We start from the raw sequence: 19,947 nt of genomic DNA, 5'->3' as shown, positions 1-19,947 counted from the left end.
TGTATTCTGTGATGTGTTCTCCCTTACAACACTAATAATATTGGTAGCTCGAGGTTGTTTTCATTGAACATAAGTAGCTCTTGTTACAGAAAAGGTTGGCGATCCCTGCTCTAGCCTGTGTGTTCAACAAGAGGTGACACAATGACAGCACCACTGTGGTCATCACACAGGACACATAAATACATCTCATCTAGGCTACACTCACAGCCCACACCCAGCCAACGAGCCACAACATCAGGACCAAATGTTCTATCCCTCGCCCTCTTCGCTCCCGGACATGCGCAAGGGGTGACAGGGTAAAAGTACCACTCTGCTCGTCAGATGTGACTGCAAAATGATCCCTACATAGGCCACTCTGCAGTCCAAGATTCTTCCAACCAAGCACACCATAAGATGTAGCACGATCACCATCTGTTAATAGTAACACACACGCATACGTGTGCACATACAAGCACAAACACAGACGTGTGCGCATGCACACACTGCCTCTTTTTTGCCAATGTCCTTTATAATTTTTGCCTGGATCATTATTGCATGTTTATGCGCGTGTTTAGTTTCATATTTCGCTTGTGTTAGGCTCCTTTTCATAGGGACCGGGGAACCAATAAAAAGTGAGTTTTTAGTGACTCAGACCACTGCAGGAGACAGCCTATGAGAAGGGATGTGCCATCCTTCCTTGTCGGTGCTCTGACATTCTAACGCATTGCCTACAAAGGTATAAATCAGCAAAACAAAAAAGAGCCTTTAGGCAAAGGCAGAGAGGTGGCCATCTTGGAATTGGATTTATTTTCAATGTATGTATTTATAAACCACAAGCTGTCACCCGATGGTATCTTGGTTCGAGGAACAAGAAGAAGCAAGCCCTAAGAAGGACCCTAAGGAGAAAAGATTAGGAGGCCAACAATAGAAGAGAGTTTTCAAGGCACTATGCATCTGGACACAGTCAACAGTGAGACTGATTCTCAGAAGGCGATCAATGCAGAACTTAAGCTACTAGGCTGGGGGATTTGTAGCAGGCACAGAGCCTCACTGGGACATGAGGGATCAACAAATTAGTTCAAAAAGCTTGGCCAGGGCACATGCAAGGTTGAAAGCAGGCTCGCACTAGGTTGGTGAACTGTGTGTTAAATTGGGCAATATTAGCAATACTGGGGTGCCCCCCCCCCCCTTGTCAATAGGTTTCCCCTGACACCTACCTGCTTGACATTGGAGTCACCATTGAGCTACACAAGGTGCACCAGGTCATTTCATTGGAGCCTTCCCACTGCGAGGTGGGTTCTTCACTACCCAGTAATATGGTGCGGCTGGGCCCCTACAGCTCCACCCTGCTGGACAGATCAGAAAAGGGGTGACTCCATGAAGAGAGTACATTTCTCTCCTGGCCTGACACCTGCACAGCACTGAAGGTCCCCTGCGATTCTGAAGCACTTTGCCAACCTGTTCTCATCTTTGGCCTGGCTGACCCAGGTTGCACCCACGACAATGACGTGAGGAGTAGTATTCTCTTATGAAAAGACTTGCATGATGTCACGATAGTGCAGGACTGCGTCGAGGTAGAGGTGGCCAAGATGCTAGAATCGTGATACTTTGAACCTTTCTAAACTCCATGGCTTAGTCAAGGGGGTTCTGGTTCCAAAACAAGGGTCAACAGGCCTGCATTTCTGCATCTGCTGCCAGGGCCTTAAAGAAGTGCCAACTGATTGCGAGGGATTGGGCACCACTGCTTGGGCACTGAAGAAATTTGGGTGTCAGTTATTTTAGGCCATTTTCAGCTCCAGGGGAATCAAGTCTCTTGTGGCTATGAGGGGTGAAAACACCAGGCTTCTAAGGTGGTTCCTTTTCATGTAAGGCATGAACTTCGCTGTGGGGCCAAAAGCTGGGCTGTCACATTACAATACTGCTGGACCACCAAGGCACCTGACATGACAGACCTGGGACGGCCGTGCCTTAAGGACACACGTCCTCACACTGTGCAGGAAGCTGTGCTACTCTGCTCCTGTCTTTGCCTCTGTGCAGTCAGCTTTTCTGTCCTTGGGATGGGCCCGGTGTGATTGTATTTGCTGCCGAGCAACGTCCAAGGGTGTTCTGGACAGGAGGCACACTCAGGGGCATATTTAGGAGAGGCTTGTGCTGCTGTTCCATCACTTTTAGTGACCCAACAGCATCACAACCTTTTCAACCATATCTATGAGGTCACACAAAACCAGTCAGTGCAAATTGCTGCGTTGCCTTACTCTGTGTCAGGGATGCATTCCAGGGTCGTTGTGGTAGGTGTTCCTACTCAACACTCATGGATTTCAACGCATCCAGAGATTTACAAGGCCATGTAAACTTGGGGATGCGTCAAAACTTTACGCCTCCCGAGGGAAGTCGCAACTGCATTTCTCCTCGTTTTTACCACTTTCTATGTGTGCTGCAGATACAGCACTTACAGGAAGAGGAAAAGGCCTCCCAGGATTGTTTTCGTGCAGGAAAGTGCCCCTTCATTCACAAAAATAATCCTGCATGCAACGCACACACCCTTGCACTATGCTGCAAGAATGCCTGCATTGTCACTAGGCTGCCAAAACTGCACCAGCACAATGGGAGAGGGATGCACGGTATGCCGTAGATATGACGCATTCCTGCCCTTTCACCTTGACGCAGGACAGCCCAGCAAGGTGAGTCGCTGCCCAGCGCCAAATTCCCAGAAACCTGGGCCCTTAATGTGTACCGCACCTGTATTATAGGGTTGAATAATGCAGGGAGATGGGCCTGACCTGCACTTCTGGGGTGCACTGAGCCCCTTTTGGCAAACCAGTCAGGCTCCCATGCCCGCTTTTCTTCTTCCAAGGTACATGGTCAGGTGGCCAAGTGAACGAATGCATCCACTCCAGGGATCCGTGTTTGACTTCAGGGTCACAGGTACAAACTTCAGGGCGCCAGTCAGTCTTTCATCCTTCTGTGGTCGATTCAATGAGTACTATTGAGTGAGGTAACAATAAACATCTGCTATTCGGGGCCAATAGCACTGATGCGAGGGCCTGTCCTTAGGGGGCCTGCTTGGAAGAAGAGGGGGGCTTCGGCCAAATTTGAGGGGAGCACCACTCCTCTTCCCCCTCAGCCGCCTTTGAGGACGGGGGCAAGGACAGAGGGGCTAAGACTGACGTGAAGGAGGGAGCCTGCTCAGGAGCCATGAAGCCCTGTCGCACAACTAACCTGGCCTGAACCCGAGAGACTTAGAAAACAAGAGATCATTGCAGGCTTGTGTAAATTATGAATTCAGAAATATGATACATAATTCACCCAAAAGATCATCTCTTTAGGTTTAGAACATAAGGTGTCAGCCAAACAGAAACACATCGGTTTAAGGACATCTATTAGGCCTTTTAATGTGTTATCGACCATCACCTGCTGTGGAAAGTGGTCGCCGTGACTAGCCAACACACGGACTCGCTGGCCCTCCACGTCACAAGCCTTCTTGAGTCGAGCCAATTTCTTTTTGTCTATAAACACGCGTCACCCCCTCAGGCTTGTCGCACCCTGTGCTAACTGCTCAGAGCACTTCTTACCAGTGTAGCTTAAGTGCCAATAAATGTAATTACACCTGTATGTGCCTGGCCGGTTGGACATTACAGGGTGAACGTGTGATTTCTCCCCATGTTGCAGTGTTCACGGTTTGAATATCAGTCCGCAGTGAGCCCTGCGTCACTTCCACCGCTCTTGGCCCCTGGCCGGGGGGGTTGGGTCAGCCCCTGTGTTAGATGACCACTCCTGGGCTGAAGGTGAGCATCTCCGTGACGTCAGCATCACCAGAGGGCTGGGGCCGTGTCAGAGACGGACCTGTCCGGGGTGAGGGGCCGGGTGAAGCCCCGTCTTGTGTAAGGGGCGCTGACCTGCGTGTCCGTCACTGTCACCTGTGAAGGGACCTGTTGTTGTCCGATGCAGTGTGAAGGGCGCTGATGTGTATGAGGGGTCCTGTGTTAGATCAGTGCTGTGTAAGGGGTCTTGTGTTAGACCAGCGCTGTGTGAAAGGCGCTGATCTATTGTGAGGGGACCTGTGTTAGACCAGGGCTGTGTGAGGGGTGCTGACCTGTGTGAGGGGTCCAGTGTTAGACTAGGGCTGTGTGAAGGGTGCTGATCTGTGTGAGGGGTCCTGTGTTAGACCAGGGCTGTGTGAAGGGAGCTGATCTATGTGAGGGGTCCTGTGTTAGACCAGGGCTGTGTGAAGGGAGCTGATCTGTGTGAGGGGTCCTGTGTTAGACCAGGGCTGTGTGAAGGGTGCTGATCTGTGTGAGGGGTCCTGTGTTAGACCAGGGCTGTGTGAAGGGAGCTGATCTATGTGAGGGGTCCTGTGTTAGACCAGGGCTGTGTGAAGGGTGCTGATGTGTGTGAGGGGTCCTGTGTTAGGCCAGGGCTGTGTGAAGGGTGCTGATCTGTGTGAGGGGTCCCGTGTGGCGCTGACCTGTGTGAGGGGTCCTGTGTTAGACCAGGGCTGTGTGAAGGGAGCTGACCTGTGTGAGGGGTCCCGTGTGGCGCTGACCTGTGTGAGGGGTCCTGTGTTAGACCAGGGCTGTGTGAAGGGAGCTGATCTGTGTGAGGGGTCTTGTGTTAGACCAGCGCTGTGTGAAGGGCGTGGATCTGTGCGAGGGGTCCGGTGTTAGACCAGCGCTGTGTGAAGGGTGCTGATCTGTGTGAGGGGTCCTGTGTTAGACCAGGGCTGTGTGAAGGGTGCTGATCTGTGTGAGGGGTCCTGTATGGCGCTGACCTGTGTGAGGGGTCCTGTATGGCGCTGACCTGTGTGAGGGGTCCCGTGTGGCGCTGACCTGTGTGAGGGGTCCTGTGTTAGACCAGGGCTGTGTGAAGGGTGCTGACCTGTGTGAGGGGTCCTGTGTTAGACCAGGGCTGTGTGAAGGGTGCTGACCTGTGTGAGGGGTCCTGTGTTAAACCAGGGCTGTGTGAAGGGTGCTGACCTATGTGAGGGGTCCTGTGTTAAACCAGGGCTGTGTGAGGGGTCCTGTGTTAAACCAGGGCTGTGTAAGGGTGCTGATCTGTGTGAGGGGTCCTGTGTTAGACCAGGGCTGTGTGAGGGGTGCTGATCTGTGTGAGGGGTCCTGTGTTAGACCAATGCTGTGTGATGGGTGCTGATCTATGTGAGGGGTCCTGTGTTAGACCAGGGCTGTGTAAGGGTGCTGATCTGTGTGAGGGGTCCTGTGTTAGACCAGGGCTGTGTGAAGGGTGCTGATCTGTGTGAGGGGTCCTGTGTTAGACCAGGGCTGTGTGAGGGGTGCTGATCTGTGTGAGGGGTCCCGTGTTAGACCAGGGCTGTGTGAAGGGTGCTGATCTGTGTGAGGGGTCCCGTGTTAGACCAGGGTTGTGTGAGGGGTGCTGATCTGTGTGAGGGGTCCTGTGTTAGACCAGGGCTGTGTGAGGGGTGCTGACCTGTGTGAGGGGTCCTGTGTTAGACCAGGGCTGTGTGAAGGGAGCTGACCTGTGTGAGGGGTCCCGTGTGGCGCTGACCTGTGTGAGGGGTCCTGTGTTAGATCAGGGCTGTGTGAAGGGAGCTGATCTGTGTGAGGGGTCTTGTGTTAGACCAGCGCTGTGTGAAGGGCGTGGATCTGTGCGAGGGGTCCGGTGTTAGACCAGGGCTGTGTGAAGGGTGCTGATCTGTGTGAGGGGTCCTGTGTTAGACCAGGGCTGTGTGAAGGGTGCTGATCTGTGTGAGGGGTCCTGTATGGCGCTGACCTGTGTGAGGGGTCCTGTATGGCGCTGACCTGTGTGAGGGGTCCCGTGTGGCGCTGACCTGTGTGAGGGGTCCTGTGTTAGACCAGGGGTGTGTGAAGGGTGCTGACCTGTGTGAGGGGTCCTGTGTTAGACCAGGGCTGTGTGAAGGGTGCTGACCTGTGTGAGGGGTCCTGTGTTAAACCAGGGCTGTGTGAAGGGTGCTGACCTATGTGAGGGGTCCTGTGTTAAACCAGGGCTGTGTGAGGGGTCCTGTGTTAAACCAGGGCTGTGTAAGGGTGCTGATCTGTGTGAGGGGTCCTGTGTTAGACCAGGGCTGTGTGAGGGGTGCTGATCTGTGTGAGGGGTCCCGTGTTAGACCAGGGCTGTGTGAAGGGTGCTGATCTGTGTGAGGGGTCCCGTGTTAGACCAGGGCTGTGTGAGGGGTGCTGATCTGTGTGAGGGGTCCTGTGTTAGACCAGGGCTGTGTGAGGGGTGCTGACCTGTGTGAGGGGTCCTGTGTTAGACCAGGGCTGTGTGAAGGGAGCTGACCTGTGTGAGGGGTCCCGTGTGGCGCTGACCTGTGTGAGGGGTCCTGTGTTAGACCAGGGCTGTGTGAAGGGAGCTGATCTGTGTGAGGGGTCTTGTGTTAGACCAGCGCTGTGTGAAGGGCGTGGATCTGTGCGAGGGGTCCGGTGTTAGACCAGCGCTGTGTGAAGGGTGCTGATCTGTGTGAGGGGTCCTGTGTTAGACCAGGGCTGTGTGAAGGGTGCTGATCTGTGTGAGGGGTCCTGTATGGCGCTGACCTGTGTGAGGGGTCCTGTATGGCGCTGACCTGTGTGAGGGGTCCCGTGTGGCGCTGACCTGTGTGAGGGGTCCTGTGTTAGACCAGGGCTGTGTGAAGGGTGCTGACCTGTGTGAGGGGTCCTGTGTTAGACCAGGGCTGTGTGAAGGGTGCTGACCTGTGTGAGGGGTCCTGTGTTAAACCAGGGCTGTGTGAAGGGTGCTGACCTATGTGAGGGGTCCTGTGTTAAACCAGGGCTGTGTGAGGGGTCCTGTGTTAAACCAGGGCTGTGTAAGGGTGCTGATCTGTGTGAGGGGTCCTGTGTTAGACCAGGGCTGTGTGAGGGGTGCTGATCTGTGTGAGGGGTCCTGTGTTAGACCAATGCTGTGTGATGGGTGCTGATCTATGTGAGGGGTCCTGTGTTTGACCAGGGCTGTGTAAGGGTGCTGATCTGTGTGAGGGGTCCTGTGTTAGACCAGGGCTGTGTGAAGGGTGCTGATCTGTGTGAGGGGTCCTGTGTTAGACCAGGGCTCTGTGAGGGGTGCTGATCTGTGTGAGGGGTCCCGTGTTAGACCAGGGCTGTGTGAAGGGTGCTGATCTGTGTGAGGGGTCCCGTGTTAGACCAGGGCTGTGTGAGGGGTGCTGATCTGTGTGAGGGGTCCTGTGTTAGACCAGGGCTGTGTGAGGGGTGCTGACCTGTGTGAGGGGTCCAGTGTTAGACCAGGGCTGTGTGAAGGGTGCTGACCTGTGTGAGGGGTCCCGTGTTAGACCAGGGCTGTGTGAAGGGAGCTGACCTGTGTGAGGGGCCCTGTGTTAGACCAGGGCTGTGTGAAGGGTGCTGTCGCCTTCGAGGGGACCTGCTGTAGCCCAGTCGTGAGGGGTGAAGTCCTGTCCTGTGTGATGACTCCTGTTCTGTCAGACAGCACCGCCTGTATTGACTCTGTCTTACGTGAAAAGGGGTTGGGGGCTGCTGTCCCGTGTGATGAGCCCCCTCGTGTGTGAGGGGGCCTGTACTGCCCACCCCTCTCCGAGCGGGCCTGTGACGTGGCCTGTCCTGTGAATGCCAGGCGCAGGGAAGCACCCGCTATGCCAGCTTAAGCGGGGGGCTGTTGGGCTTGTTAAATTGTTTTATGGACATTCATAACCCCCACCTCAGGAACAGACACGAACTAAATGCTATATCAATAGACTACGATTACACAGCTATGAGGTGGGGTCTGAAAGATGCTGAAAAAGTCTAAAACAGTGACAGAGAGAAAGAAAAAGTATTAGAATGACGAATAAAAAAATAAGTACAAGGCAAATGGAGTGAGAGAGCAAAGGAAACAAAGCAGAATGCAAATAATAAAAGAACGGAAGAAAACGAAGCATGGTGGAAAGAGGGTGAAAAACACAGGAAGTGAGTGAAAAAGCTGTAAAGGAAGAATGAAGAAAACGAATTAAGAGTGGAAAGAAGTAAATGAGTAGGAAGACGTAACAAAAAAGAAGAATGGAAGGAGAGGAAGATAGAAGGAAAACAGAAAATATAATGAAATAACAGAAAAAAGAAATGTGAGCTGCAGAGAAACGGAAGGGAAGGAGAGAAAAAGAATGAAGACATGGAAGTATACAAAGAGAAGGTGCGAGGAAAGGATAGGAGAAGGAATTGAATAAAGGAATAATTAAAAATTAAAGGCAGCAAAGGGAGAGAGGGAGTAGGAAGAATGGACAGATGAAAAGAAAGAATGAAAGATAAAAGATTAAGGAAAGAAAGTGAAATCAAAGAAAAGAAAGAAGAAGGAAGGCTGAATGAGATGAATAAGTCAGTTGCAGTTTGTGGCCAAGGCCCTTTAAACTCCTGCTTTAAATCCATAATTTTGCACCATTTTCTGCCTATTTCCTACAGGGGTCCAAGTCCCGCTGCACTTCAGAGGAAGGGCTGGGATAGGCAACTGTGGTCAGACATTTAGCGCTACATACGGTTCAAAGTGGGGGGTATTTTATTTTTCTGGCTACTTGCTTCCGTGTGTGTGTGTGTGGTGTGTGTATGTCATGTGTGAAGGAGAGGGGACCTGCTTTTGTCCAGGCACGTGCACATGTGTGCGTGTGTGTGAAGGAGCGGGGACCTGATTTTGTCCAGACACGTGCGCATGTGTGCGTGTGTGTCTGTGTATGTCATGTGTGAAGGAGAGGGAACCTGCTTTTGTCCAGGCACGTGGGCATGTGTGTGTGTGTCTGCGTCTGTCTGTGCGTGGTGTGTGTATATGTTGTGGGTGAAGGAGAGAGGACCTGCTTTTGTCCAGGCACGTGCGCATGTGTGCATGTTTGTGGCCAAGGTGCTTTAAACTCCTGCTTTAATATCCATAATTTTGCACCATTTTCTGCCTATTTCCTACAGGGGTCCAAGTCCCACTGCACTTCAGAGGAAGGGCTGGGATAGGCAACTGTGGTCAGACATTTAGCGCTACATACGGTTCAAAGTGGGGGAGTATTTTATTTTTCTGGCTACTTGCTTCCGTGTGTGTGTGTATGGTGTGATTATGTCATGTGTAAAGGAGAGGGGACCTGCTTTTGTCCAGGCATGTGCGCATGTGTGTCTGTGTATGTCATGTGTGAAGGAGAGGGGACCTGCTTTTGTCCAGGCACGTGTGCATGTGTGTGTGTGTGAAGGAGAGGGGACCTGATTTTGTCCAGACATGTGGGCATGTGTGCTTGTGTGTCTGTGTATGTCATGTGTGAAGGAGAGGGGACCTGCTTTTGTCCAGGCACGTGCGCATGTGTGCGTGTGTGTCTGTGTGTGTGTGTGTGAAAGAGAGGGGACCTGCTTTTTTCCAGGCATGTGCGCATGTGTGTCTGTGTATGTCATGTGTGAAGGAGAGGGGACCTGCTTTTGTCCAGGCACGTGTGCATGTGTGTGTGTGTCTGCGCGTGGTGTGTCTGTATGTTGTGGGTGAAGGAGAGGGGACCGGCTTTTGTCCAGGCACATGCACATGTTTGCATGTGTGTCTGTGTGTGTGTCTGTGTGAAGGAGAGGGGACCTGCTTTTGTCCAGGCATATGCGCATGTGTGTGTGTGTCTGTGTATGTCATGTGTGAAGAAGAAGGGACCTGTTTTTGTTCAGGCACGTGCGTATGTGTGTAACTGTGTGGGTGTGTTTGTGTGTGCGTGGTGTGTGTGTGTATATGTTGTGTGTGAAGAAGAGGGGACCTGTTTTGTCCAGGCACGTGCGCATGTGTGTGTCTGTGTATGTCATGTGTGAAGGAGAGGAGACCTGCTTTTGTCCAGGCACGTGCGCATGTGTGTCTGTGTGTGAGTGGTGTGTGTGTAAATGTTGTGTGTGAAGGAGAGGGGACCTGCTTTTGTCCAGGCACGTGCGCATGTGTGTGTGTGTCTGTGCATGGTGTGTGTGTATGTCGTGGGTGAAGGAGAGGGGACCTGCTTTTGTCCAGGTACGTGCGCGTGTGTCTGTGTGGGTGTGTCTGTCTGTGCGTGGTGTGTGTGGGTGAAGGAGCGGGGACCTGCTTTTGTCCAGGCACGTGCACATGTGTGTCTGTGTGGGTGTGTCTGTCTGTGCGTGGTGTGTGTGGGTGAAGGAGATGGGACCCGCTGTTGTCCAGGCACGTGTGCATGCGTGCATGGCCCTCATGTATGAGGGGACTCATTTTAGTCCAGCCCTATGTAAAGTTGCCTTGTGTCCCCCCTGGGTTGCCGTGCTCCACCGCCCTGTGTCTATCCGAGTCCCGACTGCAGAGAGCTGCAGCCCTTCCTTCCTGGCTGGGAGTGAGAGGCTGAGATGTCAGGAAACAGGGGGTCGGTACAAGGCAGCAAGAGGGGCCCTTATCTCCCACAGGGTGGAATGTGTTTATCACAGAAGCCCACAGACAGCAGGAATCCCCTCCCACATACAGGATATTGGAGCACTTACAGAGGGAAGTGCACCCCCCACACTCACACAGGCACATCCCACACCCTGCACTCACACAGGCACCTCCTGCACTCACACAGGAACATCCCACACCCTGAACTCACACCGACACATCCCACACTTACACTGACACATCCCACACCCTGCACTCACACAGGCACACCCCCCACTTACACAGACACATCCCACACTCACAGAGGCACCTCCCACACCCTGCACTCACACAGCACACCACACATCCTGCACTCACAGAGGCATGTCCCACACACTGCACTCACACAGGCACATCCCACACTTCCACAGACACATCCCACACTCACACCGGCACACCACACACGCTGCACTCACAAGGGCACATACCGCACCCTGCACTCACACAGGCACCTCTCACGCAGGCACCTCCCACAGACTGCACTCACGCAGGCACCTCCCACACTCTGCACTCACACCGGCACATCGAACACCCTGCACTCACACAGGCACATCCCACACTTCAACGCATCCCACATCCTGCACTCACACAGGCAGATCCACACCCTGCACTAACACAGGCACCTCCCATACTTACACATATTCATCCCACATCCTGCACTCACACAGGCACAGTCTACACTCACAAAGACACACCCCACACTCACACAGGCACATCCCACACCCTGCACTCACACAGACACATCCAATATCCTGCACTCACACAGACACATCCCACACCCTGCACTGACACAGGCACACACTGCACCCTGAACTCACACATACACATTACATCCCCTGCACTCACACAGGCACACCCTGCACTTACACACACAGGCACAACCCACACCCTGAACTCACACAGCCACCTTCCACACTTAAACAGACACATCCCATACCCTGGACTCACAAAGACATACTCCACACTCACACAGGCACATCCCACCCTCTCACTGGCACATCCCACACCCTGCACTCACACAGGCACACCCCACACTTACAGACACATCCCACGCCCTGCATTCACACAGTAACATACCACACTTGCACAGACACATCCCATACCCTGCATTCACACAAACACCTCCCACACTTACAGACACATCCCACACCCTGCACTCAGAGGCACCTCCCTGCACTCACACCAGCACACCACACACCCTGCACTCACAGAGGCATGTCCCACACACTGCACTCACACAGGCACATCCCACACCCTGCACTCACACCAGCACACCACATACCCTGCACTCACAGAGGCATGTCCCACACACTGTTCTCACACAGGCACATCCCACACCCTGCACTCACACAGACACATCCCATATCCTGCAATCACACAGACACATCCCACACCCTGCACTCACACTGGCACATTCTACACCCTGCACACATACACAGGCACAAACTGCACCCTGAACCCACAGACACATCCCACCCACTGCACTCACACAGGCACATTCTACACTCACACAAGCACACCCTGCACTCACACAGTCACCTCCTACACTTAAACAGACACATCCCACACCCTTCACTCACAGGCACATCCCACACCCTGCACTCAAAAAGGCACACTGCCAAACTTACACTCAAACAGACACACCACCAAATGTACACTCACACAGGCACACGGCCAAACTTACACTCACACAGACACACTGCCAAACGTACACAGACACACCACCAAACGTACACTCACACAGGCACACCACCAAATGTACACTCACACAGACACACCGCTAAATGTACACTCACACAGGCACACAGCCAAACGTACACAGACACACTACCAAACGTACACCCACACAGGCACACCGCCAAACGTACACAGAGACACCACCAAACGTACACTCACACAGACAAACCGCCAAACGTACACAGACACACCACCAAACGTACACTCACACAGGCACACCGCCAAATGTACAAAGACACAACACCAAATGTACACTCACACAGGCACACTGCCAAAGGTACACAGACACACCACCAAACGTACACAGTCACATTACCAAACGTACACTCACGCCAGCACACCACCCACTGCACACTCACACAGGCACACGCTAAACTTACACTCACACAGACACACCACCAAATGTACACTCACAGAGACACAGCACCAAATGTACACTCACACAGAACACTCCCTACACTCACACAGGCACATGGCCAAACTTACACTCACAGAGACATAGCACCAAATGTACACTCACACAGAACACTCCCTATACTCACACAGGCACATGGCCAAACTTACACTCACAGAGACACACCACCAAACGTACACAGACACACCGCCCACCGTACACTCACACAGGCACACCGCCAAACTTACACTCACACAGACACACCACCAAATGTACACTCACACAGACACACCGCCAAACGTACACAGACACACCACCAAACGTACACTCACACAGGCACACCACCAAATGTACACAGACACACCGCCAAACATACACTCACACAGGCACACCACAAAACATACATAAACACATCACCAAACGTACTCTCACACAGGCACACCGCCAAAAGTACACAGACACTCTGCCAAACGTATACTCACACAGGCACACCGCCAGGCACACTGCCAAACGTACACAGACACACCACCAAACATACATGCACACAGGCACACCGCCAAATGTACACAGACACACCATCAAACGTATACTCACAAAGGCACACCGCCAAACTTACACTTAAACAGACACACCACCAAATGTACACTCACACAGGCACACGGCCAAACTTCCACTCACACAGGCACACCGCCAAACGTACACAGTCACATTACCAAACGTACACTCACGCCAGCACACCACCCACTGCACACTCACACAGGCACACGCTAAACTTACACTCACACAGACACAGCACCAAATGTACACTCACACAGAACACTCCCTATACTCACACAGGCACATGGCCAAACTTACACTCACAGAGACACACCACCAAATGTACACTCACACAGAACACTCCCTATACTCACACAGGCACATGGACAAACTTACACTCACACAGACACACCACCAAATGTACACTCTCACAGACACACCGCCCACCGTACACTCACACAGGCACACCGCCAAACTTACACTCACACTACCAAATGTACACTCACACAGACACACCGCCAAACGTACACAGACACACCACCAAACGTACACTCACACAGGCACATCGCCAAACTTACACTCACACAGTCACACCCCCACATGTACACTCACACAGACACACCGCCAAACATACACAGACACACCACCAAACATACACTCACACAGGCACACCACCAAACATACACAAACACATCACCAAACGTACACTCACACAGGCACACCACCAGACGTACACTCACACAGACACACCGCCCACCGTACACTCACACAGGCACACCGCCAAACTTACACTCACACAGACACACCGCCAAATGTACACAGACACACCACCAAAAGTACACTCACACAGGCACACCGCCAATCGTACACAGACACACCACCAAACGTACGCTCACACAGACACACAGGCACACCCCCAAACGTACACAGACACACCACCAAACGTACGCTCACACAGGCACACCGCCAAACGTACACAGACACACCACCAAACGTATGCTCACACAGACACACAGGCACACAACCAAACGTACACAGACACACCGTCAAACATAAACTGACACAGGCACACCCCCAAACGTACACAGACACACCCCCAAACGTATGCTCACAGACACACCGCCAAACGTACACTCACACAGACACACCGCCAAACGTACACAGACACACCACCAAATGTCCACTCACACAGACACACCCGCCAAATGTACACTCACACAGACACACCGCCCACCGTACACTCACACAGGCACACCACCAAACTTACACTCACACAGACACACCACCAAATGTACACTCACACAGGCACACCGCCAGACGTACACAGACACACCACCAAATGTACACTCACAAAGACACACCGCCAAATGTACACTCACACAGAGACACGCCTCTCACCTACCCTCAAAGGCACACACCTCTCACATACACTCACGCAGGCACACTATCCACCCCATATTTACAGACACATCACATACGTTATACTCACACAGGCACACCGTCCAAGACACCGTAGTCTGATATACCTACAGCCCTCACCCTACCCTTCCACAGACCGCTCAAACTCCACTCACATACACACACTCACACCGGCACGTTCCTCATTCTGCCCCTGTTTTTGTGCAAAACTACAGTACGTTTAACAAAGCATCGATTATTTGGGGTGTAGCGCCACGTGACTTTATCTCCACAGATTCTAGTTGCTACATCCAGCACTGAACAGCCAGGTATTGCCCCCTCCCGGCGCCTCCGCCAGACAGTGATGCTGACGGAGTAAAGTGTGGGCGGGTCGTCAGGCTTATATTATCCAAGTTCGGAGGGCGACAGGGAAAGGGGGTCTGAGAGAAAGGAGGAGGCGTCTGTGGAGAAGGGAGAACGGAAGGTGAAAAGATGAGAGAGCGGAAAACCTGCTGAGAACCAGTACGAGAGAGAGGAAACGGTGTCAGGAAAGGACGGGGGCAGAAACCGGAAAAGAGAAGGATTGTGGAAGAGAGAGAAAGAGACACAGAGAGAGTGGGAGAGAGAGAGATGGACTGAGGGAGATAGAGAGAGAGAGAAAGAGAGAGGGAGAGCGAGAGAAACAGAGAGAGAGGGCGAGAGAAACAGAGAGAGAGGGAGAGAGAGACACCGAAAGAGACAGAGAGCGAGGGAGAGAGAGGGGGGGGGGGGAGACTGAAAGAGAGTCAGAGAGAGAGTGAGGGGAGATGAAGAGAGAGACAGAGAGCGAGAGGGAGTGGAGAGAGTCAGAGAGAGACAGAGAGAGAGAGGGAGGGAGAGAGACAGGGAGAGAGAGAAAAAGAGAGAGAGCGAGAGAGAGACAGAGAGAGGGAGACAGAGAGAGTGGGGAGAGATGGAGAGAGAGACAGAGAGAGAGATAGAGGGAGGGAGGGGGAGAGAGTCAGAGAGAGACAGACAGAGAGAGAGAGGGAGAGAGGGAGAGAGAGAGAGATAGAGGGAGGGAGAGAGAGAGAGAGAGAGGGAGAGAGACAGAGAGAGAGTCAGCGAGCGAGTAAGGGGAGACAGAGAGAGGAAGAGACAGGGTTGGCAATAGGAGGAAGCTAAAGAAACCTGAAGGGAACAACAGAAAAGAAAGATCAAAATTACAAGCGGCACAGAGGGACCCCCCCCCCCCCCCCCCGCCTCACCCCACACCGGCCCAAGTTTGCCATTTCTGGGGCACACCGTGGGGTGGGCGGCAGCCCGGGGTGTCACCCCAATGACCCTTACCAACCCGACACCCCCCCTTCCCCCCCCCAAATTCCCACGTACCTGTTCCCTGTCCTCCGCGGTTCCAGTCCTGGGGAATTCAGGGCAGTCTCTGGGCCCACATCATATGCAGTCTCGGCAGAAACTCGGGGTGCAGACCGGGGAGGGGCGCGCCTTACTTGGGTGGGGGGTGAAACGGAGCTCCCGTGCCGCGGGCGCGCCCCCGTTTTACAGGTGAACTTTTACCCCCGAGGTGCGCTCACTGGCGTGCACTCTTATGACTGATGCTGCACTTTTGTTGCTGCAGGAGCACTTACAGCTGTCGGTGCCCCTTGTTACTGATGGTGCACTTTTTTCCCTGGTGCACTTTTGCTGTTGCAGGAGCACTCTTACAGTTGTCGGTGCCCCTTGTTACTGATGGTGCACTTTTGTCCCTGGTGCACCTTTGCTGCTGCAGGAGCACTCTTACAGCTGTCGGTGCCTCTTGTTACTGATGATGCACTTTTGCTGCTGCAGGAGCACTCTTACAGTTGTCGGTGCCCCTTGTTACTGATGGTGCACTTTTCTCCCTGGTGCAGTTTTACTGCTGCAGGAGCACTCTTTCAGCTGTCGGTGTCTCTCGCCAGTGGATGGACTCGCTTGCTAAGGTGGGCACACGCTCCGGTGTGCAGTCTTACTCAGGGGTGCACTCCTGTTCTCGAGGAGTGTCCTATTATTGTGGGTGAACTTTTGTGCTAGAGTTGACTGTCTCCTGAGGGTGCACTCCTGCTTGTGGGGGACACTCTTGCTTGAAGGGTTGCACTCTTGTCCTGGGGGGCACTCTTTCTTCAAGGGTTGCACTCTTGCCCTGAGGGGCACTCTTTTTTCTTCAAGGGTTGCACTCTTGTCCTGGGGGCACTCTTTCTTCAAGGGTTGCACTCTTGCTCTGCTGTGTCCTGGGCAGCCGCTGTGCTTTTGGGGGCCTCTCCGTCAGTGGGGGGGTTCCTCCTCCGCCAGCCCCCGCACACACGTCCTCTGCTCTGAGCTCAGCACAAACTCTGCTCCGAGCTGCTCAGTTACAAAACCACATCCCCTGACAGCTCAGCCCCTCCGAGGGGCGGGGGCAGGGACCGCCGCTGAGGGGGAGATGGGGCAGTATGAGGGTGTGGGACAGGAAGGGGGGGCAGAGACCGCCGCTGAGGGGGAGATAGGGGCAGTATGAGGGTGTGGGACAGAGGGGGGGGGGGGGGGGCAGGGACCGCCGTCGAGGGGGAGATGGGGCAGTATGAGGGTGTGGGACAGGAAGGGGTGGGGGGCAGCTGCCGGTTCAGGGTCTGATGCAGTCGGGCAGAGGAAACCCCTAATACGGTGCTCTTGTACCGCCCCCACTCCGGACCCCTCCCTGGCCCTCCTCCTCGACCCCTCCCTCCGCTTCATATCTCCTCCTCTCCGCCTTCTGCATCTCCTGTTCTCTCCTCCTCTGTGTCCTACCTTTCTCCCCCTACACCTCTCCCCCCGCATCTCGCCACCTGCACCTCTACCCACTGCACCTCTCCTCTCATGCATCCCCATCTCTCCCCCTGCACCTCTCCCCCCCGCATCTCGCCACCTGCCCCCCTCCCCACTGCAACTCTCCTCTCATGCATCTCTCCCCTGCAACCTCTCCTCTCATGCATCTCTCCCCTGCACCTCTCCTCTCATGCATCTCTCCCCTGCAAAATCTCCTCTCATGCATCTCTCCCCTGTACCTCTCCTCTCCTGCATCCCCCCTGCACCTCTCCTCTCATGCATCTCACCCCTGCGCCTCTCCTCCCCTGCACCTCTCCACTCATGCATCCCCATCTCTCCCCCTACACCTCTTCCCTCCTTGATCTGCATCCCACCCCTGCATCTCTTTCCTGCACCTATCCCCTCCTGCACCTCTCCCCCTGCACCGCTTCTCTCCTGCACCCCCTGCATCTCTACCATGCACCTCTCCTCTCTTGCATGTCATCCTGCACCTCTCCTGCATCTCCCCCCTGTACCTCTCCTCCTGCACATCTCTCCTGCATGCACCTCGCCTGCACCTCTCCTCTCCTGCATCTATCCTGCACCTCTACCCCTGCATCCCTCCTGCACATCTCCTGCATCTCTACCCCTGCACCTCTCCCGCATTCCCCCGCAAACTTTTCCTCCTACAGCTGTCCTCCTCTCCTGCATCTCCCCTGCACCTCTCCTCTATCTCTCCCCTGAACCTCTTTCCTTCTCCTGAACCCCTTTCTTCCTCCTGCACCTCTCCTGCCTCCCCCTGCACCTCTCCTGCACTCCCCCTCCTGTTCCTGCCTCCTCCTGCACTTCTCCTCTATCTCTCCCCTGCACATCTCCTCTCCTGCCTCCTCCTGCACCTCTCCTGTCCCTGCCTCCTCCTGCATCTCTCTCCTCCCACATATTCGCCCCTCTCCCCCCCGCCGTATCACTCTCTACCCTTTCTTCGCTGTCCCCAGTGTCTGTGCAGCGCTCCCTTTTCAACACTTCTCCCCGATTAATCGCCAACCCACCAACCTCTGGCAGCCCTCCCTCTCTAGCTTTCACCAGACTCACCCCTCTGTCCATGGCCAGTAAACATTGTACTGTGGCACTTTAAAAGCGCTTTCCTGCCCCTGTTTCTCCGAGTGACCGTCTTCTGCCCACCTTCACCCCATTTCCGCTTCCTCCCCCCTCCATTCTCACGCTCCTTCCCTGACTCTCCTCCCTTCCGTGTTCCCCTTCCTCCATCCTGCCCTCTCTTCCCGCTTGTCTTCCCTCCCCTTCCGCACACATGTAGCCCCCAACTCTTCTCACGCTCCCCCGCCGCTTTGTGACACTTTCAAACTCCCCCGGCATCTTTCATTATTTTCCAACTAGCGCTTTGAAACCCGGTGGGTGGAGTTGGCGCTACATAAAACAGCACATACACACCTTTCACCTCTGTCTCTTGGCGCTCACTCTCCCCTCTTCTTACCTTCCCCCTACCCCCGCTTCCCTCATTCCTTCTCTCTCACAAGCGCTCGGAACAAGCCGCTGGCCCACGAGGCGCTATATGAATGCAACTAGGATCAGTAAATTAAAGACGGTTCACTTGGGGTGAACGTTACTCAGCAGCAAGGCGAGCGGCAGCTCTATTTATCAGGTGCCCCAGCGAGTGCTTAGAGCCTCAGAAAATACAAAAAAACATTAAAGTCCCAAATAAATCCACATAGATAAATAAAGACAGGAAAACTCGAATTACCTTAAAGTGACAGCCTGCAGGGAGACGACGCGAGGGTCGCTCAAAGGCATCTCCTGCGCAGCCACTCTGCGAGTTACTCATGCATATTTACGCAGGCCTGAGTAGTGCGCACCAGTAATGGAAGAAGTAAAAAAACGCCAAAGGCAGACAAGCGTTGGCAAAGGCAACAGGTCCATCAAGGCGGCAGCAATGAAAAAAAGGAACGTGAGACTGCCTTCCGTGTACAATGCCCCGATGAGACATTTATGTAAATACACTATGATTCAGTACACTTTTGAGATGTAAAATAGTCCCCCACATAGTAGGCGCAATGATAGACTTAAAGCCCAACAGCATGAGGTGAGAGAGCCCACTCCTCTGGGCGGAGCCAAAGCAGCTCTATGTATGGTTTAGTGATTGGCAACATCCAATCTCATGGCCACGCCCTACAGGTGATGTTGTATATGCTGCACTGGAAGATAAGGGGCGCTAAGAAGGCTTGTTGATGGAGACTTACTGTAGGCAGGGCCAGTGGAATTATGTGGCAGGGGAGCATCAAATTATGAGACAGCACTAACTAAATTATGCGGCAAAGAAAGGCAAATTATGTGGCATAATGCAGCACATTGTTTGATAGCATCACGTCATTGTTTTATCATTTTTACACATGGCACTACTGCTTGGGCACATGATTCACCTTAATAGTACCAGTTTAACAACCCCAAAAAAATTAGCAACTGAAAGAAGGCCAAATAATTCTTGCAAAGGGCCTTCCACTTCCATGTCGCAATGATTTTAGTGACTTTTGATCCCTTTGAGCTAGAAACATATTTTTTTGTTAATATTTAGCAGATGATGGATTATGTGGAAAATGTGGTAAATCCATAATTATGCGAAAAAAGCTGCGGCTGCAGAATCACATAATTCCAGCGGCCCTGACTGTATGTAACCTTGGAAGGAGTTATCTCTGAAAGAGTTGCATCAAAAGAGAAAGTGATAGAGACTCCACAAGGTCTCTATTTACGGGATATCAAATAAATTGCGAATC

At 53.3% G+C, this 19,947-nt stretch overlaps 1 protein-coding gene across 2 annotated transcripts in view; it reads right to left on the bottom strand.

Moving 5' to 3' along the window:
* Positions 1–18,322, bottom strand: part of RFTN1 (raftlin, lipid raft linker 1) — a 282,797-nt gene extending 264,475 nt beyond the window's left edge. The window contains exon 1 of one of the 2 annotated variants that reach the window (XM_069212084.1): positions 18,254–18,322. In XM_069212084.1, the coding sequence (XP_069068185.1) occupies positions 18,254–18,265 (12 nt within the window). In that variant the 5' untranslated portion in view covers positions 18,266–18,322. Of the gene's footprint in view, positions 1–15,757; positions 17,010–18,253 lie in introns of those variants that run through there. The other variant, XM_069212085.1, reaches the window with a different exon arrangement.
* Positions 18,323–19,947: the final 1,625 nt, after the last annotated feature.

This window comes from Pleurodeles waltl, chromosome 10, assembly GCF_031143425.1.
Source record: "Pleurodeles waltl isolate 20211129_DDA chromosome 10, aPleWal1.hap1.20221129, whole genome shotgun sequence".
NCBI classification, from domain to species: domain Eukaryota; kingdom Metazoa; phylum Chordata; class Amphibia; order Caudata; family Salamandridae; genus Pleurodeles; species Pleurodeles waltl.
The sequence above is the reverse complement of the archived record's forward strand: the minus strand, read 5'-3'. Positions and strand labels throughout refer to the sequence as shown.